Here is a 26,545-nt window from a genome sequence, read left to right on the forward strand (position 1 = left end):
CCAGTAATTAACCGCCTGTGTCTTGGCCATTCGCCCGTAGTGGGTATGTGCCAGCAACGTCTGAGGCCTTCCTTCCTTCCTTCCTTCCTTCCTTCCTTCCTTCCTTCCTTCCTTCCTTCCTTCCTTCCTTCCTTCCTTCCTTCCTTCCTTCCTTCCTTCCTTCCTTCCTTCCTTCCTTCCTTCCTTCCTTCCTTCCTTCCTTCCTTCCTTCCTTCCTTCCTTCCTTCCTTCCTTCCTTCCTTCCTTCCTTCCTTCCTTCCTTCCTTCCTTCCTTCCTTCCTTCCTTCCTTCCTTCCTTCCTTCCTTCCTTCCTTCCTTCCTTCCTTCCTTCCTTCCTTCCTTCCTTCCTTCCTTCCTTCCTTCCTTCCTTCCTTCCTTCCTTCTGAGCCGCGTTGATAGACAAGTGTCGAATGAATTAGCAGGAACAGTCATTCTCATTTTCCGTTACGTGGATGATTTCCTGGTGTTTGGAAGGCCCCTAGACCTTGAATATGTGTCACGAGTTTTTGATGTTTTTACAAAAAATGGCTCAGGACTGACGTTTACGCATGAAGTTCCCCAGCATGATGGCTTGCTATTTCTTGATTTAAAACTGACTTTTGAACCAGACCACGTGTGTTGGAAATATTCCCCCCGCAGCGAGAAGCCCCTACAGAACTATAGGTCGTTCCATTCAAAACAGGTAAAAGCTGGAATTGTTACTAGCTATTTAAGCATGACAGTAAACAAATCTTGTCCTCATCAAATGAGCAGCAGTCTCCTAGCCCAAGTGCTCAAGTGCAGGGAAGCAGGATACCCGGACTCTGTTACTGTGTCAAGTGCTGATAAAATATTAAAGCGGTGAAGTCTTCTGAGCGCAGCTCAGATGTGCAGTCTTGCCAAAATGAAAGGAAGAGGTTGACCGTCATGCCATGTGTTCACAAACTGTCGCACCGGTTTAAAAAAGTTGGGGCTAAGTACGGAGTTAATGTTCTTTTTTCAGCCCCTAATAAACTAAGTAATGTAGGGGCCGCAGTACAAAAATCGAAGGACATAGAAAGAGGAAAGTGTGTAACATCAATCACGTCAATCAATATGTCCAGTGCAGGACTGGCATTGTCTACCAGATCCCATTGTCATGTGGTTCTACGTACATAGGTCAGTCCGGCCGATGTATTAATGTACGCCTCATGGAGCATGTCAATTCCTTGAGGAAAAAAGAGACTAACCTAGCCAAGCATTGCTTCACGTGTAAAAGCACACCGTATTTTGTCGACACGGAAGTGTTGTTTGTGCACAATTATCGGCGCACAAGAGAGATGGCAGAGGCCTTCCATATCATAAGAAAGCCAAGCTGTTGCGTCAGCACACCTTCAGTATTCCTAACCTCCAAGGAAATGAGCCTGTTGCACAGGGGATAGCATATTGGCGATAACTGCACGAGCCTTTGATGCAGTGTTTTTATTTGCATTTTTAAGTGAGTACATCTGTGTTTGACCATGCGCATGTGCGTAGTGCTTGTGTACGTATAAATTGATTTGCTTACTTCCAATAAAATTTTGTTGTAAGATCAGCGCCTGTGTGTGTCTTGCCTTCTTTATTCGTCCTTGTTGCTTAGCGCTGCTTTATTATTATGGAGCATTTCCAATTCGCCCAATCTGCCGTCCTTCTACGCAGGGGCTGCACATAAGGACTGTGGTACACTTTGATTCGAAAAGATAAAATTTGTAAAACGAAGCAATCGATTAACTTATATACTCCTGTCGAACCGCGGTATTAATGTTACGCTCCACAGTAGCTTCTTGCGAGCGTAACATGATAATCGTGCTGCATTCAAGGAAAATTGTTTCTGCAGAATTGTTGCCAGTAGTGAAGTGGCAGCCTACAACTGCATTTTTAAACTGGCTATCTCCACTTCCACGGTCCGGGCTCTGCCGCAATGGATCTCGTCTCCTCTGCTCCACCGGCGCCGGTTTCGCTGTGCAAGGAGTCGTTGCTGGCCGTTCCGTCCTCCAGGGCTGGCAAGACGAAATCTTTGACCCCGATCCAGGCAGCCTCTTCGGGTTGAGGTGACGACATGGCCTCTCGATGTTGAAGTGGGCCAGACAGCACGAAAGCGGGAGCGGAGGCAATGATCAGAAACCCGATCACCAGGGGCGGAACCAAGTTGAGCCAGGACTGCATGCAAGCAAGAGCGAGATTTCGTAGTTTTGTGTCGTTTTTGTTTGATCTGGTCGTGAATCTAAGTGCGACAAAAGCAGAATGATTGCGGAAGTATACAACCAATCACAGGCGCGCCCGCTGTAAGTGGCGCCGCCACTAGCCACTCTATATTGCGCCGCATCCAGTCCGGCCGAGCGGCATGGACTACACTTCGCGATCGGCATCTACGGGGGAGCGTTTACGCATGTAAGCGGCGTCTTAAACGTTTTCTTGCCGCTACGAGTATCACGTCATTCCCCCATGGCTTACAATAATCGAAGAAACGCCAAATTGCTGGGGAGAATGTGCGACGCAAATCAAAGGTTAAAAAATAAGGCACCAGATTATGATGGTTCACTCCCCACCAGAAGGGTACTATACCAAACATCCAAAAAGACGTTTTAGCGAGAAACAGTGTTAACATTTTGAGAACATAAACGCTTATTGCAATTTTTTATCTTGAGCTTAGGTTTGTGCCCGTATTGAAGAAGTGTGAACTAAGTGGACAGTACACACTTCGGCTAGTGCCGATTGCGTCAGTCGTCGAATAGATGACGGCTGCGTGAGGACAGCCAACGCGCATGTTGTGGCACATTGTATCGCAAAAAATAACTCCAGAGCTGCCGCCCTCACCCTTTGTGCACGGTTGTACGTGGCCCTTGGGGTTAATAGAGGACATAGTACGTTCTCCGCCAAGGACGAGAGTGGCGCTGGTGAACACTCTCAAGTTTATGTTACACGACATATAAATACCCCCGAACGCAGAAGATTGGACACCCGTCGCCGTAGCTCAGTTGCCCTACTAATTACCCTACTATTATCCCATTGATAATTACCCTACTATTATCCCATTGATGAACACCACAAATTTAAAAAAAAATGGCTGCGGCTTATCTCGGCTAAGCCAGGTTATGCAAACGAAATGTTCTTTATGTGTTGGACTCAAGTTCTTCGACTGAAGCCGAAGTGGTGGCGGAGACAGAAGCAGCAGTGGCCGCCTCCAAAGCACTTCGCTGCCGCCTTTCGGCATCCTCCAACGCCGTTAAATCTTTCGACGCTCCCGTTCTTCGTCAGTCTCTGCCGCTGGCTTGGCACGTTTAGCTTGTCTATCTCTAGCTAAATACTTAGCATGATTGACAACGTCTGCTGAATGATCAGACTCAGCCCGTCGCCTACGAGACCGTCTCGACGGCGTGCGTAGACGGTCCCGGACCACTCGCTTCATTCATAGCGAGAAACTGCGAGGCGGCAGTGTGTAAGCGAACGGCGCGTCATGTGGTTAGTCACGTGGACACAGCTGGCAAAGGAGCTGCGGCGGTCGGCGCAGCGGCGCCTCGCGGTTGCAGCTGCGGCGAGTCACGTGGAACATCACGTGGCTGACACACCTCCACTTGAAAGTCAAATTTATCGCGCCGATGACTTTGGCGCGACGAGGCTAGTAAAGCGACAGCTTGAAAACATCCTCTATGCTTCTTGATTTCGCGGACTGTTGGCGTCCGTCATATACAGAAATAAATAGTGCAGAATGTCTTCTGCAAAATTTTACGACTGATGTTGAGGTATTCAAAAGCATAAATATGCACCTGTGTTTGATATAAAGGCGGTCAGAAATTCTGTGCGCAACTAACAAGATAGCAAATATAAGTGGAGAAGTTTGTCGTATTTTTTTTTTTTGCACAAGAGCACGCCCAATTTAAAGTAGGCCAATTTCGGCATGTCGCTTTATTCCACACTGCCGGGTTTTAAGTCCCTAACACTAGAGGCGTCAATATTGCTTGAATGATCTGCGATCGCTGAAAAGAAAATGCGTGGAGGAGGAGTCAAGAGAATAGAAGTGGAGGAAGGAAATGATAGAGATAGGAATGAGAGAAAAAATTATGGGGCCCCCAAGCTATTCTTATGATGAGCAAATTAGAGAACACTGCTTTTTCGCTGAGTCATTGTTAGGGGAATAGGGCAGAAATGCTATTCCACTGCAACAGCACGCTTCGCTCCTTTCGCTGCGTTCTGATGGTCTCGCACTTCGCCGGCAGAGAACAGCCGCCATCCGCCACGCTTTGCTCTCTCGCCTGATGATGTAGACGTCAGAGATTCAATTTGTACAATGAAGACGCCATATCGCCGCAACCTCTCTCCGAAAGCTGAAGGTCAACTCACGGCGGCAAAGGGACTTTCCTTTTTGTGCAAGCTCTCGCCGCGTTTGCATAAATGCAGCAGTGGCACATCGTTTATATCGTGGCTTATGTCGCTAAGGCGACGCGCTACCGTCTGGACGTGCCACATAAAGTCAGGCGGGACAGTGGCATCTCGCCCAGTTCCTGAGGCTGAGGAGGCCAGCCGCTCCCATAATGAACCTTCTCTGGTTTGTATGGGGTATGGTATAGTGACCACAGGTAGGAGGAGGGGCGCCCCAAACCCGTTTTCATTCATCGAGGAAATCTACTAGCCCGTCTCGGAGGGGGAGATTTGCGTGCATTCATGATGATGACTTCGAGTACAGTGTCTCCGCCTCACGTTTCTGCCAGGCCTACCTACCATGGCTTTCTGGCTGCGGCGAGGTTTGCGCACAACGAGGCAAGTAATGCTCCTGCATTCAAATTGACGACCGCAGAAACACACGTTCTTGGATGTTTTTAATTAAGGAGACAGAAGAAAAAGAAGCTTCGCAATGAAACTAAATGAACACGGACATTGAATAAAACTATTCCCCGCTTAAATAAGTTCTATAAGTTGACAACTACAACAAAAGCAACAACACGAACATCTTTATAGACTACATATATCCTTCTTACATCCATCAGGGCAATCAAGAACAGCATCGAAGCAGGCATCAAATCAAGCTAAAGATTATTGTTTGTTGATGACAGGTGCCATTGAACTGGCACATATAAATATACTAGTAAAAAGTATCTCGTCTAGCCTAATGGAAAGCGCTCTTAAACAAAGAACTGGGTTTTGGTAGTCAAAGAACTGGGCCCGCAGGAATAAATCTAGTTCCTATAGATACGAAGAGAGCTAACAGTCACCGAAACCAAGGAGCATAGGGGAAAGTTTTTTTTTTTAATTTAGAATGCTGATCACTGCGAGAATAATACTTCGACTAATATGTCGCTTAAATAAAATTACTTTTAAAGCATCAGAAAAAACAACTATGCCGCCGGTGGGCTCCGAACCGACGACCTCGGAATATCGCATCCGGTGCTGTTACCAACTGCGCTACGGCGACGGCTGTCAGTATTTATGTTTATTCCGTGTAAACGAACCTTGAGAGTGTTCACCAGAGCCACCCCCGACCATAGCGGCAGACGTAGCACGTCCCGTATTACCGCGAGCTTGACGTGGAACATCATCTAACGGCGAGGGCGGAAACCGTGCGAGAGCCCTCTTATGATACCTACGGCATCAAGACTGCCAGAACTGAGACCCTCGTTAAGCTATTAGCAGACAAGGGAAAGGAAATGAGGAGCTCGTTTGACAAACATATTTAACGTAGCCAACAGTCAGCGAAACCAAGCGGCATAGGGAAATGTATTTTTTAATTTATAGTGCTGATCTTTGGGAGAAAAACTAGCGGTGGCTTATCTAGGCTATGCCAGGATATACGTAGCGTGAGCTACGCTAAGCCACTGAGTATAAATTGCTGCTGAGCAGCAATTTCGCTCTCCTTCTCCATGGTTACACCACACCTGCAAACGCCCCGCTATATATATACCCCAACTGATACCTCTGCGCATGCGCACAAAATGAAACGCGCTATCAAGCGGCTCCGGCACAGCGTCAGACTTGGCTACTGCGCAACGGAGGCGCACAGCTGCAGCTGGGCACGCGCCGGCGCCAATGATTCTGCCGTGGCTATGATGGCACTCCTCTGGAATGCGCAGACCGGCGAGGCGCGCCAGCTGTGCGCAGTGTTATGTCACAGCTTCTTGCGCATGTGCAGCACGGCACTCCAGGAGCCACGCAAAACTGCTCAACCTCGGCTAGTGCAGCTCACGGTACAATAATACTGCGATTAATATGTCGGTTAAGGAAAATTGCTTAAAAGGAGCAGAAAAAACAACCATGCCGCCGGTGGGATTCGAACTCAGAACCTCTGAATATATATATATATATATATATCGCTTGCACGAAGGGGGCACTGGCGAGAAGCACTTTATTACTAACCTTTCGGCAGGGACCCGCCGGCGCCCGGCCTTCGTCAGAGTGGACTCTCTTCCAGGAAGAAGAGGAGGAAAGCGTTGACGACAAGCGGGTAGTAGAGCTAGGCAACATTCAGAGCCGTTGTCATGAGTAATGCCGGCAATGACAGCTTTTATGCTACCACTGCCTCTTAACCGCACGAAGTGAAAAATAATCGGACCAAAGGGATAGTCAAGATTGCCGCTCACCTTTTCTTCGGGCTCCTGGCGCAGTTTTTCGCCGTCGCCCGGCTCTTCCGTCCCTCGCCGAAGTGCGACAAGCAGACGGTGAGAGTCTGCGTTTGGTGCCGACTGATCGTTTGGTGGCCTCGCTTCCACAACGCTCAAGGCGGTCACCGATTCCGTTTCCCCGCTTGCGGACACCGCTGTTTTGCAGATATGCAGATATTTCATGAGAGAAAAAGAGCGAGATGCCCCATTAGAGCAAAATGGAGAGTTGCTGCACACTTCTCAGTAGACTGTATGAGAAGCATTCATTGATTCATTTATTTGGGCATGCATAGATGCTGCAGTATGTCCACGAGGAGTGGCAGAAAGAGACAACAATGCCTCCTGACAAGGCATTCACATCGAGAATACACTAAATGATAGCAGATTGGCGTTCCAAGCAATAAATAAAGCACCTCTCAAGATACTGCACAACGTCAAGGAAGCAATGAGATCAGTGGCAGTTCAACAATATATGGTGCTTTGCACGTGATGTATTATCTGATTGGACAGTATAAATTTATTACATCATTCACAACTCAAAATCAAACAACCATGCGGGAAAAGTAAATGGTATTCGCAGTCACTCAAGAAAATTTGAAAGAATTAACTTAGAGAGGCCGAGGATAAAAACATGCAACTGACTTTTTTCTTAAATTGGGAAGCAGTTTTGTATTCCTGTATGGTGTTCATCATGGTAGGATGTGTTGCCTACAATTACCAAGCGGTTGTCTATATTCTGAGTAGCGTAGTTTGCGCATTACTGGGACCAAACCGTTGATATAGTGCCCAAGTCATAAGTAAGATTTCTTTTTAAGCGGAGAAGGGTGTAAAGTCGTGCTTAAGCTTATGACCATTACGACTGCCACAGAGACACCATAGATCTTATTATACGCTAGTACGCTAACTGTGCCATGCAGGAACGCTTTGGTAATAGTTACAGTACGGAATACCGTCTTGAATACCCTGATCTGAAGCGAAGGAAAGACGGTCTTAATCTGTTTTGTTTCATGTGTCCGAAACTGGTTGGCAGTACATAAAACGGATGTGAACTAGTGAAGAAGAAAGCTGTTTTGTTACAAGCAGTGGGAAAAACTGTCTAACGCGCTGTAGCAAACCAATAGACCTAGATAATATAAAACGAACCGCATCCATGTAACCTGTCTGTGTTTAATCAGATTTGAGACAGACTCCAAGAAAATGGAAATAATTTGGCGGCAACAGATTACCAATATAAATCTTTAGTTGCACATCATGATACAATGGTTTATTTTAGGGATAGAAAAGAACATTATTTTTTGTACATTCAAATGAATTTGACTGTTATCCAGGCACATCTCTAACCGGCATAGCTAACGACTAGAAAATTGTTCAAGTGAGGCTAGATCATGAGCAGAAAAAAAAAAACGTTGGTGTCTTCTTCATAAAGGATAATATAAGGTGCCAGGTGATAGTAACTATGTCATTTATGCATAAAATGAATAATAAAGAACCAACGGCAGATACCTTTGGCACACTACTTAATTATACGTGTATCTGACAGAAATAGATTCAGTCTTGGGCATTGTTTTTCATATGCCACATAAGTGTTAACAAGCCTCTATGCTCTTCCTCTAATACCATACTCTCCCGAATTTTCCATCAGAATTTCTTACTTAATAGAATCTAAGGCTTTTCGAAGGTCAAGGAAGGTGCCTAGTGTATATACTTTATGCTCCATTTTTTTCCTGAATATATTCCTTGATGTGTAGCACTGCTGGCTCTGTTGATTTGCGATCTATAGAAAATAAAAAAAAAACGCCCAGGCCTGTATTCTGCAAGCAATTATTTTCAGATGTAGTGAGTTACTTTCTCTTGTAAGTCTTCATGAAGACAAGAAATAGAGAGAAGGGTATGGTAGGATTGGCACTCGGTTTGTATGTATGTGACATTAAAAAGAAGGTTCCGAAATCATGCACGCCAAATGTGCTAAATATTTCGCCAAGTTGCTCTGTCTGTATTGGAAGGTAGAAAAAAAAGTCTTTTTTTGTGTGTGTGTGGTACCGCTGTCTCTCCAGTTCCGCTCCTCTCAATTCTATACCTTGAGCACTAATGGTTTAAACATTGTTCACTGACATGTGTCGGTTAATCGTCCTTTCATTAAGAGCATGACTGCATATTAGAGGCGCTGCTGTGTGCTTTTGAACGAGAACAAATTGTCGGCACCTGCTAGACCACACAGGGATATGTTTGTTGAACGGAAGAGAAGCGGTGAAGTCACTTTTTTTGAACTCAAATACATTGGTGCCCTGTCCGTAGCTCAAATTGATGCTATGAACAGGTCTTAAACTGCTCCAAAGAGATTCAATGTCAGAAATCACACATCTAACCTGAGTGCCACATTATATCCTCGTCAGTGTTGCAATCGTTGCGAACATGCGCAGCATCATCATCGCCCTCTTCGCGGCCTTCTATCGGCAGTAACTGGCCCGAAAAAACATGTTAGTGCTTCGACATGGCTAATCACTTTCTACATCAGCCGCATGTATAGCCTGAGAATGGGAATCCCCTTCCCCAACCTGAAGGCATAATGATTGTTTGTTTGTTTGTTTATGGGGGCTTAACGTCCCAAAGCAAGTCAGGCTATGAGGGACGCCGTAGTGAAGGGCTCCGGAAATTTCGACCACCTGGGGTTCTTTAACGTGCACTGGCATCGCACAGTTCACGGGATTCTAGAATTTAGCCTCCATCGAAATTTCACCGGCGCGGTTGTGACCGAACCCGCGTATTTCGGGTCAGCAGCCGATCGCCATAACCACTAAGACACCGCGGCGGTGCTCAAAGCATAATGACTCGAATAATTGTGTCCTATGTTGTGTCCTTCCTCCAATTTTCTATTCCTCCCGGTTAACCTGTCAACATAGAAGAAGTTTATACAATAAAAAATTCTGCTGTCGGAAAGCTAACTGGATGGCCTTGTTCTCCATTGCACGTTATACAGGCAGCACGAATTTCTTGAGGACCAAGTGTGGCTGTACGTCAGGCAGGAAGTACGCATGGTGGTATGGGGAAATCCCTGACATCTGGCTAAAAATGTACATAAGCGCCCTCAGGATATTTGTTGGCGTAAGCCATGCGAGTTTCACAGAAAGTTCTCGACTGTAGTTGAATTTCATTTATCGTGAGAAAACGCAGGCCTTATTTTTCACAGAGAATGCGCCTTTATTATGAAAGGTTAAGCACATTATCTCGCTTCGCGCTCTTGCTACGCTGCGTAAGCAAGCGAGCTTTCTAGTAAAAGTCACTCTCTTAAGACAGCGGACATTGTGACACCCTTCAGGCATCGCATGACTCCTGATAAAAAACATATGATGAAACTGACTACAGTTTGTAAAGCCTCGAAGCTCCGGGTTAATAAGTGCGAGAGTGCGGTGACTCAGTGGATTTCGCGTTTGGTTACTGATCCTACGGTCGCGCGTTCGATCCCGGCCGCGGAGACCATATTTAGATGTATGCGAAATACAAAATCGCCCTTGTGCTGTGTGACCTAGCACTCGTTAAAGAACACCGGGCGGCCTAAATCACCGTGATGCAAATAAATTCACTGTCCGCCTCTAGTGCGTCCCTTATAGCACCAATATATTAACCTACCCCATTATGTATTTACAGTTGATAAAAATACCGCGAAATCCCATTGCTTTGAGGCGTCGTGCTCAATCGATCACATTTTCTTTCAATGTTGTACACAGTGTTCACAAAAACAGTTGTGACACAGCACAACAATCCAGCTTGAATAAGCTAGCATCAAGTATTATTGCTTACTTTCCATTGATGAAGGTGGCTTTTCTTCGAGGTCTTTTGGGTTTATGATGCCACGGCGCTTGCACACTAGCAGAGGCTGGATTAACGTCGCTTAAAATACCAGGACTCTTCATCCTGTTTTAGAACACTGCAGAATCATGAAGACGAAGAGTGAGCAGGATATTTCCTATCGATTTTAAATCTGTTCGCCAAAACATGCCATGTTCACTTGGACCCTTAGCATCTAACGACTATTCACTGTTTATACCATTCATTGTCACTTTAATCGTCGGCATCATTTTGATTGATCTTTTATTGTTGTTGTTGCCTCCAAACCAATCGACCATGTTCTCTTATTGTATTCATTGACTTTTCTATTTCACAATTCTGAGTGCACCAATTCAAAAGGCCAATGGCTTTTGGTGGACGCATCAGAAGAAACAACTTAAAATTTATAAAGGCTAAAAAAATAAGTAAACAAATCGAAAATAATACAAAATCCATCTCTTTATTGGATCCATTAATTTCTGATCAAAAATTCCTTCAGAAGGTGATTTGCGAAGCAGATATGCCCACCAAATATTTGTTTCGGAAAAAATAAAAATCAAATAAAAACACATGCTGACTTAAAGACCTTCACCCGTCTCTTGGTCTTGGAATCACATAAAAACAAAGATCGAATGTTTTGTTCCCCTGGTGTTTATACATGGTAGCCGGCATTTAGGCTGCAATGGATATATATATATATATATATATATATATATATATATATATATATATATATATATATATATATATATATATTGAAAGTTGAAAACGCTTCATTTAGCCATAGATTTATTTTGAGTCGACGTTTCGGACAGAGCCTGTCCTTTCTCAAGACTATATATATATATATATATATATATATATATATATATATATATATATATATATATATATATATATATATATATATATATATATATATATATATATATATATATATATATATATATATATATATATATATATATATATATATATTAAGGAAACCAACAGTCACCGAAAACCCAGGTGCATAGGGGAATTTTTCTATTTTATTTTAATTTTTAATTTCTAGTGCCAATCAATTGCCTTTAAAGAAAATTACTTATAAAGCAGCAGAAAAAACAACCATGCCACCGGTGGGATACGAACCCACGACCTCCGAATATCGCGTCCGGTGCTCTTTCCAATTGAGCTACGGAGACGGCTGTGCAATCTGCTGCTTTCGTGGGTATTTATGTTTTGCGTGTAAGCGAACCTTGAGAGTGTTCACCAGCGCCACCCTCGTCCATAGCGGTGGACGTAGCACGTCCTGTAATACCACGAGTGTGACGTAGAACGTCATCTAATGGCGAGATCAGAAACTGTGCGAGAGCCCTCTTATGCTACCTATGGCATCAAGACTGCCAGAACCGAGACCCCCGTTAAGCTGTTAGCAGACAAAGAAATGAAATGAGGGGCTCGTTGACAAACATACTAAGGAAACCAACAGTTACCGAAAACCCAGGTGCATAGGGGAATTGTTTCTATTTTATTTTATTTTTTAATTTCTAGTGCCAATCAATTGTCTTTAAAGAAAATTACTTATAAAGCAGCAGAAAAAACAACCATGCCACCGGTGGGATCCGAACCCACGACCCACCGGCGGCATGGTTGCTTTTTTTAAGTGACAAGCTGGTTGTTTTAATAAGTGGCAAGCTTCACGTGGAGCTGCGCATGACGAAGATGGTGTTTAATGAATCCTGGAGATCTGTTAGCAGATGTTATGAATGTGGTAATGGGTGTTCGCCAAGAAAGATCGCTGCAGAGGGTGACACCAAGATACCTAAACATTAGGACGCTCTCTGTAAACGAGTTAGCAATTGCGTAGGAAAAAACATGGGAGTTGTGTTGACGAGGAAAAAAGACGAGTTTGCATTTGATAGCATTTAGCGCCATTAACCAGAGGGCACACCCATTATGAATGCTGTTAAGGTAGTTTTGAGGGGACATTTGATCAGAAATGTTAGTGAGAGTCAACAAAGTTTCTTTCTCTATGAAAAAAAAATATTATTGCATGCAAAGACGGCTTGCACAGTTTTTCGAAATGCGCTGAACGCGGAAGACCCAGGACACTTTTATTTTGAAACAAAAAGGTAAAAAGTTTATCAACGTCACTTCGCAAACATGAAACGTGGGAGACAGAAATCTTACTCAAAAACCGCAGGAGAACACTCCTCTAACAGTGCATGGCTTTTTAATTTTTATACAACTTAGGAATTTCCGCTGGAACCAGGAATTCGGTATTTTCTGGCACGCCTGTACATAAACGCGGCAACTGAAGAAACTCCAAAACGGCGAGGTTTCAGGGAGATAACGCCCAAACAGAGACTCACCAAACACAAGGAAAGCCAAGAATGCCGAACGGATGCGCCAGGAACGGCGGAGTAGTGGTGAGTCGTCTTCTAGTAGTGCCTCTATACGGCACTGCCTAGACGACCACATATAATCTACGTTGGTTCATGCGGGTGCCACCAACTGCATTACCAAGCATTTCGTCGACAACCCCTTCTGTGTTTCGTGCTCGGTGTGCGACAGACTGCGATTCACCAACGATCTCGCCAACGCTCCGTAGTGTTCTCACGACCTTCTGCGCCAACATTTCATCGAGCGGTATGCGACAACCTTCAGAGTTTGCCGAACTTGTCTCCAGTCATTGCGTGACGGCAACATCCTAAATTTCTCGACTATGAACGGCTACGTGTACCCACCAATGCCTCCCATCATATTACGTATAATGCAGATGGATGCGCTCGTTTTGGTTAATAACCAAATCTAAACTTTCTTGAAGCGAAGTATAATGTTGCCGGGCTTCAACCAATAGCTGAATCCTGTATACTAATGAACTCTTTACTAAGTTGAATATAGAAAATTAGCTAACAATCATCAACAACTTAATTTAGATTAGTGTCGTGGCGTTATAAGTTCCTTTTTTTGTTTTTCTTGGGATATTACAAAAATGTTAAGTACGAAATGGTTCTGTAGGTTTAATATCTGCCCATTACCGCAACCTCTACCAGCGGCGTTCTTTCTGAGGTGATGGGAAACACACGTGCAAACGCGCAAACGCGCTTCAAGAACACACAAAAACGCTTTTTACATCGGTAAAAATAGCTGAAAATAAATAGATAGTTATTCGAATGGTGATGTGACCGTCATTTATTCGATCTCATAGAGCCTTCTATTTCCACAGGCGCCTTTAGTATGATAAATTGTATACTATGCAGCGGACAAAAAGTTTCAGAGGTAACTGCCCCTGTAACTGACACTGCTCGCCGTTCGCAGAATCAGCAGGGTCTGGGTTACGCACTCTGGAAGAGCAGTTTTATTTAAGTGAACAAGAAATTCAATGTGCGCTGGAAGTCAGCGATCAAAGAGAGGGGCGACTTCAGGCCGCGAACATGCCAAACTCCGGCCCTGAAAATTTTGGACGCAAACACTAAACCTAACATTTGCTCTAAATTATTTCCTTGGAGGCCTCTCTTTTACTTAAGCGAATTTAAGAATGGGCGTTTTGGAATGTGCTCCTAAGAATATGCGTTACCACAGAGAGCATCGACGCTATGCCATACGAAGAAAGACAGCTCCACCACGGCTGCTTTTCTGCATCTGAGACCGAAAGGCTTAAATATTCCACCAACTCTGCACTGGTGCTGTGCAGTTTGTTGATTACGAAGACCATTTTCTCGACAATGAGATGCGGCTTTGCCGTACTGTCGCCCCATAATGAGTTGCGAAGAGAATGGTTCTGCAATTACGCAGAATGCGTCCACGATTCTAAGCACTGCTTACCCTCGGCGGCTATGTTTTCTAGTCGCGGCCCTAATCGTAGGCTGGAAGAGGGTACTCCAAGGCTGGTAAATTCTACTGTGGTAAGCTTGCCAATCTTAAAACAACAATTCTATTTATGAGGTGAAATGAAATATTTAAGGAATGCTAATCGAAATAAGTGAGCGAATTCCTTTTTGCAGAGTAACAATGCATACTGCGCACTTCCTAGATTGTAAGCTGCTGAACTACCCAGAACTGAGAACAGAATAATCCGTTCTTTTTTTTTAAGAGAGAAATATCTTAGTTGATGTTTTAGACAATAGTTCTTCGTTATCAAATTTTTGTTCAATCTGAACTCACCTTCTTTGTAATTTTGCGAGTTATTTTTTTTAGGCGAAAAAGTTGCCCATCAGAGACTGGCTCCTTTGGTATTCAGAGTAAAAAAAAATGTTTTCTTTGAGACCTCATATCATGTCATTGTTACCATTAACGTTTAAAAAATCATTGTGAAGAGCATCCAATTAAAAATATCTGACAAATAAATCTTACAATTACAGAAGCAGCGCAACAAATCGAAATATCTAAATCCAGCGAACTTCATCCGCTGCAAGATGTTATGCCGTCAGGATAAAGGTTTTTTTTTTTAATTATCACAGCATGATCACAAAAGCGAATGCTGTCTCACTCAGTGAAATAATTTCGTTTCCTGTGCTGGGAACAACTTTTAAGAGCCTTTCGAATTGAGCTTAAAGCCACCTTTTGGCGTTGGTTCGCAGCCGCTTGAAGTAGAAGGAAACGAACAAGTCTCCGACACCAAACGACTTCAGCAGTGTTTCTCAGAGTAATAGTTCCTGTCCGTAATAAGAACGCGTATGCGCGAATTCAGTTTAGGAAAATACCAACACGAGCAACAGAAGTAATACTGTGAAATTCTGGTGACAATGACCGGGCTAGGAGCAAGGAAGCCGAACGCTTTGTTATCAAGATTTCGTTGAGCGATTTTGCGCCCTCAAGTAGGAAGCAAGTTGTCAGCCGCGATCGCTGCAAGTGCTTGCGATGAGCATCGGGAATGGAATACCGATCGCTCACAATGGCGCTCATTGTAAAGATGACACAGAACTTGAGAGATGAGGCACCTGAAAGAAAGGCAATTATTTAGAAATTCTTAGACATAGCCAGGCGTGATCGTGATTATTCTGGCAAGCTGTGGTTTCCCATGGCATGAAAAACAGGAGCTGGCACGAGCGCATACTGACGGCGATAACGAAATATTAGGAAAAAAACTAAGAGAAATAGCCAGCTAATCAGAAGCCTATCTAATATACACGGGGGATGTCAGAGCACTTCTGGCGTAGGAATAGTTTTATATAGTTAGGGTACAATATACATGGAGTTCAGCGCACACGTATAAGTACTTTTATGGGCCCGCAAAATTTATTCTCAGAACGAAGCGCTGATGCACTCCTGTCGTCTATTTTTTTCTCGTTGCACAACAAAGGTATTTAAAATTAGAGGCTCTTAGCACCACCTCGTCCATACCCTCATATGCTTTTTTTTTAAGTTGCTACTGGGCAACGGGTTTCAGGGAGCATGTGGGGAGGCATGTTCACGATGTGAGCTCGTAAATGTATTTTTGGTAACACTGTCATGAAATTTGTCCTTCGATGCGAGGGCGTGTGATATCATAATTCTGTGAGACTCGCAACAGCGCTCACTTTTATTTTCCTCTCTTATCCTTCGCTTCCTGTGGCCAACAGTCTCGCAGGGAATAAAGACGACGAGTTGTCACACACGCCGGCGTTGTGCATGGCTAACAAAATGCTGTAGCATTAGCTGTTATCAGGCTTTTATTTGTGCCATCAACTGTGAACAACGAAAGTGACCTCTACTTCGGGTTTACTAACCGACGAGAGCTAGAGTGTCAGCAAACTGGCAAGCAAGGTTATTTGCGATCAATACACGAGTCCGGCGAAGTTTCGACCACGATCAAGTGTTGCACTCTTTGGCGTTCTGCTCTCCAAGGTATTGGATAGCTGAAGGCGAACACTGTACAGGTCCTCGCTGTGTTCCCGATATCGAAACGAGACTGAGCTTCCTTTATATCCACTACACCGGGGGTTCGGCCGGTACAATGCGGTGCAGGGGTCTCCGGCCGTAGCATAATAGGACGTCGAGAACAAAGAGTGGCGGCTTACCTTTTTTTTTCTTCTCTTCCAAGGTATAGCTTGAGGATGCGATCAAAAAGGATGCCCACACGGCGTGGTGTCGATTCCTTTTTCCCTCTGTGCTCCGCTTCTCGGAAAGCAATCACTATTCCGTGTTTCGTTGATCCGAGGTGCGTTTATTTTTTCACTGACCGTAACAGTTGTCGGTCTGCTTTCAGCGGCGAATGGAAGGGCGGCAGGGAGGCCAATCTCGGCCGCGAATATCCGTCCTCGATCCTGTCCGACTGGAAGGTGGAAGAAAGTTCTGTGCTTACAACACTTCTCTCACTGTTCTGAGGTGATGGCGAGAAAGGTAGAGAGCGTCTGCGAGTTTTCGGCTGAAGGGCTTTGCTTGCTTAGTGTGTTATGCATTGTTTTTCATCGAAGTAAGAGGCAATGTTCGGACGGAGAGATTGCGTCCGCAGCGGGTGCGTTTCGAGGCGTCTAGCAGCTTTCAAAATAAGGCGGCAAGGGCATCCAATCTCAGAAAAGCCGCGCAAAAGGCCTCAGGTAGTTGAGAATAGTGAGCGCAAAAAACACCCGCGTATCTTACTATTCACGTCAAGGCTCCGTTGTTTCGGTAGTTTTTAAAGAATATTTTGATGCGAGACCAACCGGTAAAAACACGAATTTCGATAGCAGATTTAATTTCTCTTCAACTTCTTTGATTAGCCATAGGAGACAAGAACAATGATCAAAAGTGAAACCACCACATCTCATTTCGCCACAGAGAAAGAGTTTTCATTTCAGAAGTATGGCTCCAGCTGTCTGCTGTGTTATAAGAAGCGAATGATGCTCCCTAGGTTTTGTCTGTGCACTTCGACCTAACCGAAAATTATTCCTGTATGCTAGTTTCCGGTTCCACAAGAGCCGGTCCTGCTTTTTCAAATTGGGGTTATCAGATGCATCGTTTGCTTACCGAATGCCAACGAAAGACCTTGTTTCACTCGACCGTAGCGGACACTACCGCTCGTCGTGAGTTGGGTAGGTGCCTGGTCACCACATCTATGCGAAACCCTTTTCAAAAAACCATTTCTCGCAACAACAACAAGTACTTTTTCAATTTTTTAAAATGTGAAACTGGTTGAATGGGGTGACCATTTGATTAATCTTGTTTTGTCTTGCGCTGTTTCCTGCACAGCACTTCCAGGTCCTCAATATGGCCGTTGTCGCATAACTCAAGATATTTGCCACTAAATTATGTAACAACGAAGGGCCAATTTTCAAGTTTAACGCTAACAGTGCTGTAACAAGGTTTCAGATAACATTGCATGCAAAATATGTTGTGTTTCAAAATTTAGACTTCAAGCTGACTTTAAAAATGCGGAAATATAGAAATTTTCTCATTTTTGGCGCTTCTGTTTTGGGCCAACAAGGCCTCATTCATATTTATCTTTTGAGAAACGATAAGGTATCTCAATACCTGACTGCATGCGGAGACAAACGCTTTCTGCAAATAATGCTTCTTGTACAAAACTTTTGTAAAAAAACCCACATTAAGGCGACTTCCTACACTTTGGAGCACAATACTTGGATAAAATTTTCTTTCCTCAAAGCAAGGGCTTTACACTTCTGTTGGGACTTGTCTTAACCGTTATGATTTTTTCGAACTTTTGTAGCCGGAACTGAGGTTTCAAAAACTTGGCGCGTCATCCATGAAGTAGAATGGCCCAAAAATGAGCAAAAAAATTCGGCAGAGGTTTATCCCCGCTAAACGTAAGTAACCAAGGCGAGAGCTTTATAGGTATAGCCGCTCGGCGAGCTACCTCAAAAGGATGATCGGATTCGGTCAGTCGTCTTTGCAACTTCTGAGATGCAGACAGTTCACAAGGCGACTCGCCTGGATCACCCATTATGACTGCTACCGTTAAATTGTCGAGAGCTGTTGCAATCCGTTGGCACTGGCTTAAAGGCAGCGGAGGCTATCTAGACAGAGCAAGCGCAGGGCTCCGGTGTAGCTGCGGTTGAGTGACGTCATGGTTGTCACGTGACTAGGCAGAAGGGAGCGCTAGGTTTCGGCGACGGAGGCGGCTGAGTGACACCACAGCTGTCACGTGGTTTCTCTTAGGTTCAAGGTCGAACTCGCGCATACGGCGAAGAAGCTACCGAGGGGAGTAGTAAAAGCGCTCGCTTTTTTTAAAAAAAATTGGCTTTCTCTGTTGAAGGCCACTGAATGGCTATGAAATAAAGCATAAACATCGTCGAAACAGTGACATTCACATCAAATAAGCTCAAAAGCGGACAGAGAGTGGTGGCCCGCTCAAGCTAAATCCACCGAAAACAGCTCATCCTCCTCCATCCAAGGTTCTTGTTTTGATCGTACAAGTTCGTACTGTCGTCGCCGAGCCTACGGCAAATGATGAAGATGATAATGAATTTTTAATGGCGCAAGGGAATCTGTGGCCAAAGAGCGCCATAGCACAAGGTATTTTCTTCTACTGGAGATGGAGTCAAACACCCATTTCGCAAGCATTTGTCCCGATTTAAGCCGAGCACCAGACCAGGGTAAAGTTTCTACCCACTGTATCACCGGTGGGTACTCGGCGGCACTGGGGATAGGAACCCGTACTTCCCGCATGCTAGGCGGATGCTTAAACCACTAGGCCATCGCTGTGGTCTTGCCTGTGGAGTATCATTTAAATAGAAAGAGGTGGTGGTAAAAGGATGCTGCGAGGAGAGCATGAAAAAACCTTCCAGAAGCCTTCGGAGCGCGTCGCGAGGAGAGTTTTTTATTTCGATTCACGCTCAAACGGTGACGCTAGCAAGCTTGGTGCCGTCACTGGAGTTGCACAAAATTGCTTCATTCCAAGACATGTGAGACAACTGTGTCCGACTAAATGCTCGAATAAAAAGAAGGTCACAGGAATCGGCTCGGAAAATATGAGATCGATCGCGCTGTGTGCGCTATAAGTGTGTTAAAGCAGAAATAAACCACAGCCTGCGTAACCGGCACACTGGGTGTGGTGTTTTTATATTCAGCGCATAATGGCGGAGCGGTTAAATGGAAGCATAAGATGAACATTGAAATACGACTCTTTACGATTTCGCTGCCCGTGACGTCTGGCGGAAGACTGCAGTCTTCCGCCAGACAAAAAAATAATAAAAATATGCACCCTCAAGGCTGCATTTCGGTGTTTATTAATTGCACCGTTGAACCCTCCCAAAAGGGTGCAAATTATGGTTTAACACCTGTAGAGTGAGGGTGTGATTGTTAGAATTGCACCCTTTTTCCGACTGATTTACAGTTTCTAAACCTTTCATCGCTTTTTAAAAGATTGGCCTTTCTTTCTTTTCTACGTGCACTCTTGGAGGGAAACTAAACATTCTCTACGAAAAGCTGCGGCAACGCATTTAACTTCCCATTCAATTTACGGCATTCCCAACTACAATTATGATACCTAGATGTCTTTATCACGCCCTGTCCTAACCTGTTTGCTGTGCACTCCGATTTATGATGTCTGTATGCTGTTTATGACATCATTTTTTCTAAAATTTCTAGAAATAAAAAAGAGCTCGCTACACGGTCGCACAGTAACGCAAGACCAGCATGTGACGTCTATTTTTGCCAGAAGAACATAAGAAATGTTCGAAGACTGCTATGCTGCGCTCATCATTTGACGCAATTAATAGCCTACGCCGTTTGGTTAGTCGATTCGTTAAATGATGCTCATGCGACTCTTTAGTATTTGTACCAGATTATTTTATTAGGACGGCGATATACACTGATGGAAAGCTTGTTCATGGAAGGCATACACTGATACTTAGTGTAGGAGACAGTTGCTTTCCAATCTGAGCAGTTTGACACCGTTTAACGCATTTTTCATCTTTTTCCATTGTTTCAATAAATTGATCCATGTATTACGCACTCAAAATTTCTTAATTAGAATAATCGTGCTTTGATTTGATTTTTATTCAGAGCATTTTGATACTTTTAACACCGTTTTTGAATTTTTTCATTTCTTTAATTAATCATTTATTTACAAATATTTCGTTACTTCGTCATCGCCTATCAAGCAGCGATGGATCATCAATCGCTATAACTACCAGTTACCCCGATACGATTTTTTCCCCAGCCCCGATTATTTCCTACACGCGCTGCCGACTACTGCTACGCCTTTTTGCCCGAACGAGCTGCCTATGCTATCGCGTAAAAGGTATGAGCTTCCCTGAAAACAGTCATACAAGGCTACTGAGGTGACATAGCCCCATACAGGAGACACTATTACTACGCGCAGTAGTTACTTGCCCATGGCGCACATATTTTTCCAAGTTTTATAAATGCCATTTCAGCGAGCTGCATTTTCGGCTCAGTGATGGTTACGATTTCTGCTTGCATAATTCAGTTAATTATCACATTACGGATGCACAAAACGCAGTTATAGCTGCGCATGACACAGATACAGTTGTCGTTTACTGGAAAGCTCGAATAGCTGATAGAGGTATCAAAGCAAGATTGATTGTATTACCGCAAAGTTGTTGAAAACGTCCAGAAATACCCGTACACCCTTATGAACCCTTGGACCCGATGAAGCGGCAACACCTTTGCACCCGTACACCTTTGAAGGGTGCATGGGTGCCTTAACGGTGCTAACAGGCTCAGCGGACCGTTTTTCAAAACAGCAAGGAAAAATAAGGGTGTCAAAACGGTGCTCTCATTAGTGCTACACATTTAATGGTGCAAATTGATTTACAGTGTGGGACTTGGAAGCTGTACTGAAATTACGAAATATTTCACTCACACACAGCACCTCAAATCTTTGTGCTGTTCAGAGTCAACACGAACGTGGTTTGCCGATGCCACTAGACATATCTGGAAAAACATATTACTGAATATATCCTCGCGCTAGTTTTCACCTACAGAAGCAAGAAAAGAAGTTTACATGTATCCAATTTTGTGCTCTGTTCTGTGAAAGGGCATGCTTTGCCTTTATATTTGCTTCCTAAGAGTTATGGACTGTCATCTGCGAGCAGACACAAGCGCCCTCAGTAGGCACAATGTTTGCCTCCCGTGGTGTATAAATCTCGACAAACTGGTTCTTTGCTGCGGGAAGCGTCGAGGTGAAAGATGGTGTAAGAGTAAGGAATGCCATGGGACTCGGGAAAACAAAATGTGTGCGGGACTAGAAATATCGATGCTGTGGTCAAAGGTACGGGAGGGTGATCGTTGTAGCGAGCCCGTTTCAAGGCGGCAAATAGAGGAGAAAGAAGACCGGGGAACAAATGTTGCATGAAAGATTATTTCGGTCGCGTGTGGTCCTGCTGGGCGGAGTTGCTTTGTCAGCGGGCGCAACTCTGTGGTCTGGCAGCTTCTATTATTTCTGGAATGCAGCAGGAACCTTTTTGTATAATTGTTGTTTTTGCCGCAATTGCGCAGTTATTTTTTTCTCGCAGCACTTTTGAAGTCCTTCAGTAGCAAATTTGAAATTTTTATAGAGGACTTTTAATTTTCAGGTTAAACCGCTTTCACACTATTCTTTCACCCTCGAACGGATTTCTACCAGAAATCCACCTAGGGAACGCAGTTTTCCCATTGAAAGCCTGATTACACGCCTGAAAATTCGCACATATCTAGCGCTTATTGAGGGCAGTCAATTCAGTTCACTGAGTATGCTAACGCATTTTAACACCAGCAATTCTTCATGCGGCTTAATCTGTATACCAGTTCGAAAATTCAAAATTTAAGCTTGGAAGCCAGAAGCCAAGCCATGCGTACTAAGGAGACATGTTAATTCCGTAATTGTATCGAGAGTTAGCCGTGCAGAGGCTTTCTCTTTCCAATGCTTTTGACCGTTTAAAACAGTTGCTGCGGTACTCAATGGATGTTTTCACAGCGTGCGAACAAAGCCACGCAGGCACGGCGCGCATGCGGAAGTACTGCGCAGGAGGTGGTAATTGCGGTGACGAAACAACTGGTGACATGAGCAAAACCAAAATCTTCTGCATAGTAAACAGTTTTAGTAAGTAAGCACTCTTTAATGGTGAGCAACCTCAGCAAAGACAATTGTGTGAAGCTTGACTTTGAGGGTCGCCTGCGCGACCGGAGCTAGTTACTGGCCGTGCTGGTAGAAGACGCCATGGGGCCTTTGCCGCCCGAGCGCGCATTGAGCAATGACGTCACATCTCACACGACGTTGTCGCCCCCGCTCAGCACGTGTCATCAGGACTGCGCGTACGCCTTTTGAGCATCCTTCGCGCTTTGCGCTGGCTTCGCTCACTACGAGACTCCGAAGATGCTGTTGACACGGTGTCCGTCTGGTGGCGGGGCACCTACAAGGGTTCTTGCTCAAATCATAGCGATGCCAGCCTAACGCAAGCCTTCGCGCGTCTCCTCGAATTAACTACGTTAAAGCACTAACGATTTTGTTTTATTTTGAGCTACTTAACCTATAATGTTGGCGATATTACGCGAAGAAAAGAAGCCGATTTGTAGTTCCACAAAACCGAGGGTTTCTAGTAAATTGTCTGTTGCTTCTAAATCTGACCCGCAGAGCAAAACGAGAGAATTGATCTTGTTCACGAAGAAGCCGATTTTTATTAGAATTCGACATCAACGCATGCCACCTCATTTTAGCACCACGAACACAGAAAATATTAAAGCCCTGTACAGAAAGGCGCTATTTATATACTGACAAGCTCAAATTGCTTTATATTTTTCTTTTTAAAGAAGCCTCGTGGGCTCTTGATTTTTTACGCGAAACATTATAATTTTTCCATTCGGACTATGGGAAGCTTCGTCGGTTATCTTTCACTGGAAGCATCGTGCGCTACGAAAATGACAAACTCCACGCGAGTCGTTTCAGTATATGTTCCAGTCTATGTGCTGAATGACAGCTCACTCGTCAAAGAAGCAACCCTATTTCCAATCACGAATTCATTTTCTATATCGTCACTACACTTTTGCATGAATTGATCGGTGAAACAAATTATATATACCTACTTTGTCCCGCACATGCACTCACTGGCGCTCATTTAAATACCAATTTTACAGCGGCCCAGTAGTAAGCGTTAACAGTACATTTTGCTGAGGCAAGTTGGTGGAACATCGGCTAGTTCATAACATCATCGTTGTCATAATACACTCGTTTCTGGAAAAATGTGTACGACATGAAAAGTGAAGCTGCTTTATTTCGAATAGGTTTTCCTTTCAGAGCAATATCCTTGAGTTTATTGCCTCCTGCTGTGTTTCTTAATCCATATGGACACAGGCACACACTGAAGGCCACAAAGATTTCCCTTATACTGCAGAAAAGGGTAAAAATCTGATCTGTTAGAGCACAGTTATTTTGATTGTTTTTTGTAGTATTTTCTTTTCGTGGCGCAGATTGAAACTAACTTATTTAGCACTCAGAAAACGAAAATGAAACCGTCACCACTCTTCCTTTTTGCGCTGCTGCTCGTTTTCACCTGCGTGTGTACCTCGGGCACATTTAAACTTTTTCCATCATTTTAGTGCAAACTGGAGTTACATGAAGTTATTGCGCGATATCACGCAGTGCAAGTCCGCGTGCTTAGGCTCGTAGAAAACAAGCAGCCAACAGCTGGCCGTGGAAAGCGCGTCAATTGTCGATGATGTGGCAGGGGCACGCAAAAACGCGAGCAGGCTCTCCAACCCGATTTTTGCAAAAACGCAGGGGAAGAAGCTAAATCTTGGCATATAACGTGCGAAACACGTCGCTCTGTCGACCAGTCTCGCATTCGAAGTTAGTAAAACAGCGTACGCTGGAGCTCATCGGTTGTAATATACGAATCTGTCGCAATTGGTCCTCACCGCGTCCGATTCGAAACATAGCCAATTACTCCATAATAGAGAGATTTAGCATAGCGTGGTTTGCGGCCGCTACCGCAATCCACTCCACCAGAAACGCACTGAACATGCGCAGATCGATCAAAGCGAGCCACTTGGCGCCAGGTGCCGGCCACATGCGATCCAATGCTATGCAGTTGCTCTAGGGTATAACCTGGGTTGGTCCGAAGCTGAATCTACCGGATGCGGAGGTATTTGAGAACACTATTTTCTACGGCCATTCACACCAATAGTCTCACCGCATCTGTGTAGGCTTGCAGCTCATTGTATAATATTATCTTATTATTACATCTTATTATTCATACTGCACAGTTGGCTCCAAGTTCGAAACATACACACTACCGCTAGAAATCAAACGGCCGCATTCTTCGTTGCCCTGGCCGCACACTACAACGACGTGTAAGTTGTCAGTGCTCTGAACGTCGCGAATTCTTCCCTTTACAATGTGCGGAAAGAACTGTTGGGCTCTGACAGTGCCGTGGCATCTGCGGCGAAAAGGAAAAAACGCAGTCAGTGGTCACATGTTGCCAGAACGCATGATTTTCTCCAGCGGCCGCAAGTCATCGCGAATGATGACCGCGGAAAAGTCGACGAGGACCACTGTAAATCAGCTGCAAGTTGCAGAATCGACTGTCCGGCTCGCTGTACATGAGGACTTGAGGTACTATTACTAAGTCATTAGAATGGGCCAATTCGTGTCCAATAAAACTCGGCCAAATCGTTTGCTCTGGTCCAAGCACTTGCTAAGCAAGCTGAAGAAGCCGGAGAAGAATGAGAAGCGTGGAATGCTGTGTTTTTTTTAGATGAAAAAAACCTTGGATCAGGCCGCAACCACAGATGGCTTTGCACAAGCGCTGATGAGGTGTGTACAGATGCACTCAAAATTTACGTCGTCTGTGATGGTGTTAGCTGTCGTCAGCAACGAGGCTGGCATCATTCCACCACAGTTTTTTTGTAGAAAGACTCTGCGTAAGTGCAGCTGTTTATGTGAGCGTGCTTAACACCGATGTAAAGCCCTGCATAGAGGCAGTTTCAAAAGGAAGACCTTACGTCTCTCAGCAACATTCGGCTCCCGCCTACACCAACTGCATTACCTAGGAGCGGCTGGCCGACAACTTACATGACCATGTCGCTCCCTTCAGGCGGCCTCCTAGTTCTCGAGATTTAAATCCGCTGGACTACTACGTCTGGAGCGTCGATGAGAGGGACGCCAAAAAACAGCCACATAACACGAAATACTCACAGAAGACTGCCATTGCTGACTCAATAGCCAACATCTCTTGGGACCTCCTGATGAAAGCATGCCGTTGTTTCCGAAGCCGAATTGAATGGGTATTTGCCCACAGCGGGTTCATTGAGGAATTCCGGGAACAAGCAATTATACAGGCAGTTCTGTTAGTTTGGTATAAATGTGTCTGTTTTTGCTGCAGATCTGATTCTCTGCCCAAAATAAACATTCTATATTCTCAAAGTACCTGGCGCACCCGATGAGTTAAAGAATGAACACATTTATTGTTCACATCTGATTTGATGATCTTTATGCATCCGTGCGTTATGAACGCCTATATATATTGTTTATTGAGTGGGCATTTATAAAAAAGCAGAACTTGCACTAAATGCTTAGTGAAGTTCATGTTGTTAAAAAATTTTGGTCCCCTTGCTGTCGCTGGGTTTTAAACATCCTAATTTTCAATTTGTTGAACGTTTTCTTTTTATTCGGCTATGGACGAATGAAGTTAGTGCGCAGCCAAGCGAAGAATCTTAACATTTGGCAATTATTGAGCAGCTCACATGTTTTCTGTAACCGCGTTTGTGTTCTCTGAAGTCAACTAGTTCTCATCGGTGCATTAATGTACTGCTCATAATACTGTATGCGTAGAACAGCAGTGTTGGAATGAAAATTTTCCAATCAATACTTTAAGCTCGGTGTCCAGCGACGGGCCTTTATTTTGAGTTGAGACATCCAAATTATAACGTGAAAATTCTGACATCTTTGTTTACTACTTTTACTACCCAGCATAACGGACGAATTTAACACAAAATGGTGTAAAAGATCTCAGTAAACAACTGCAACATTTCTCAGATATCAGATGAGCAGCAGCAATCAAACTGCTTATAACGTTTTTGACGTAGGTAGCATAAGCATGGCTATCAGAAATAGTCTAAGCTTATGTCACAACTTAGAAAATTTCTGGCTGGTGCATAGCAGTATACATCTCTGCACAATGCCATAAAGCGCTACGAGGCAAAATAAGATTATGCAGTTGCAATAACCTTAGCTTTGCCTGATAATTTTATAAGCCTTTTTCTGAAAACTGAGAAAAAGCGTACGC

At 44.3% G+C, this 26,545-nt stretch overlaps 1 protein-coding gene across 3 annotated transcripts in view; it reads right to left on the reverse strand.

Annotated features, from left to right (window-relative positions):
• Positions 1–878: 878 nt before the first annotated feature.
• The window catches only part of LOC144094128 (uncharacterized), a 150,325-nt gene continuing 124,658 nt past the window's right edge, over positions 879–26,545 (reverse strand). For 2 of the 3 annotated variants that reach the window (XM_077628047.1, XM_077628048.1), the window contains 4 exons: positions 16,400–16,653; positions 10,389–10,515; positions 6,570–6,745; positions 879–2,157 (listed from right to left, as the gene is read on the reverse strand). In XM_077628047.1, the coding sequence (XP_077484173.1) occupies positions 1,885–2,157; positions 6,570–6,745; positions 10,389–10,395 (456 nt within the window). In that variant the 5' untranslated portion in view covers positions 10,396–10,515; positions 16,400–16,653 and the 3' untranslated portion in view covers positions 879–1,884. The remainder of the gene's footprint in view (positions 2,158–6,569; positions 6,746–10,388; positions 10,516–16,399; positions 16,654–26,545) is intronic. The other variant, XM_077628049.1, reaches the window with a different exon arrangement.

Source organism: Amblyomma americanum, chromosome 6, assembly GCF_052857255.1.
Source record: "Amblyomma americanum isolate KBUSLIRL-KWMA chromosome 6, ASM5285725v1, whole genome shotgun sequence".
NCBI classification, from domain to species: Eukaryota; Metazoa; Arthropoda; class Arachnida; order Ixodida; family Ixodidae; genus Amblyomma; species Amblyomma americanum.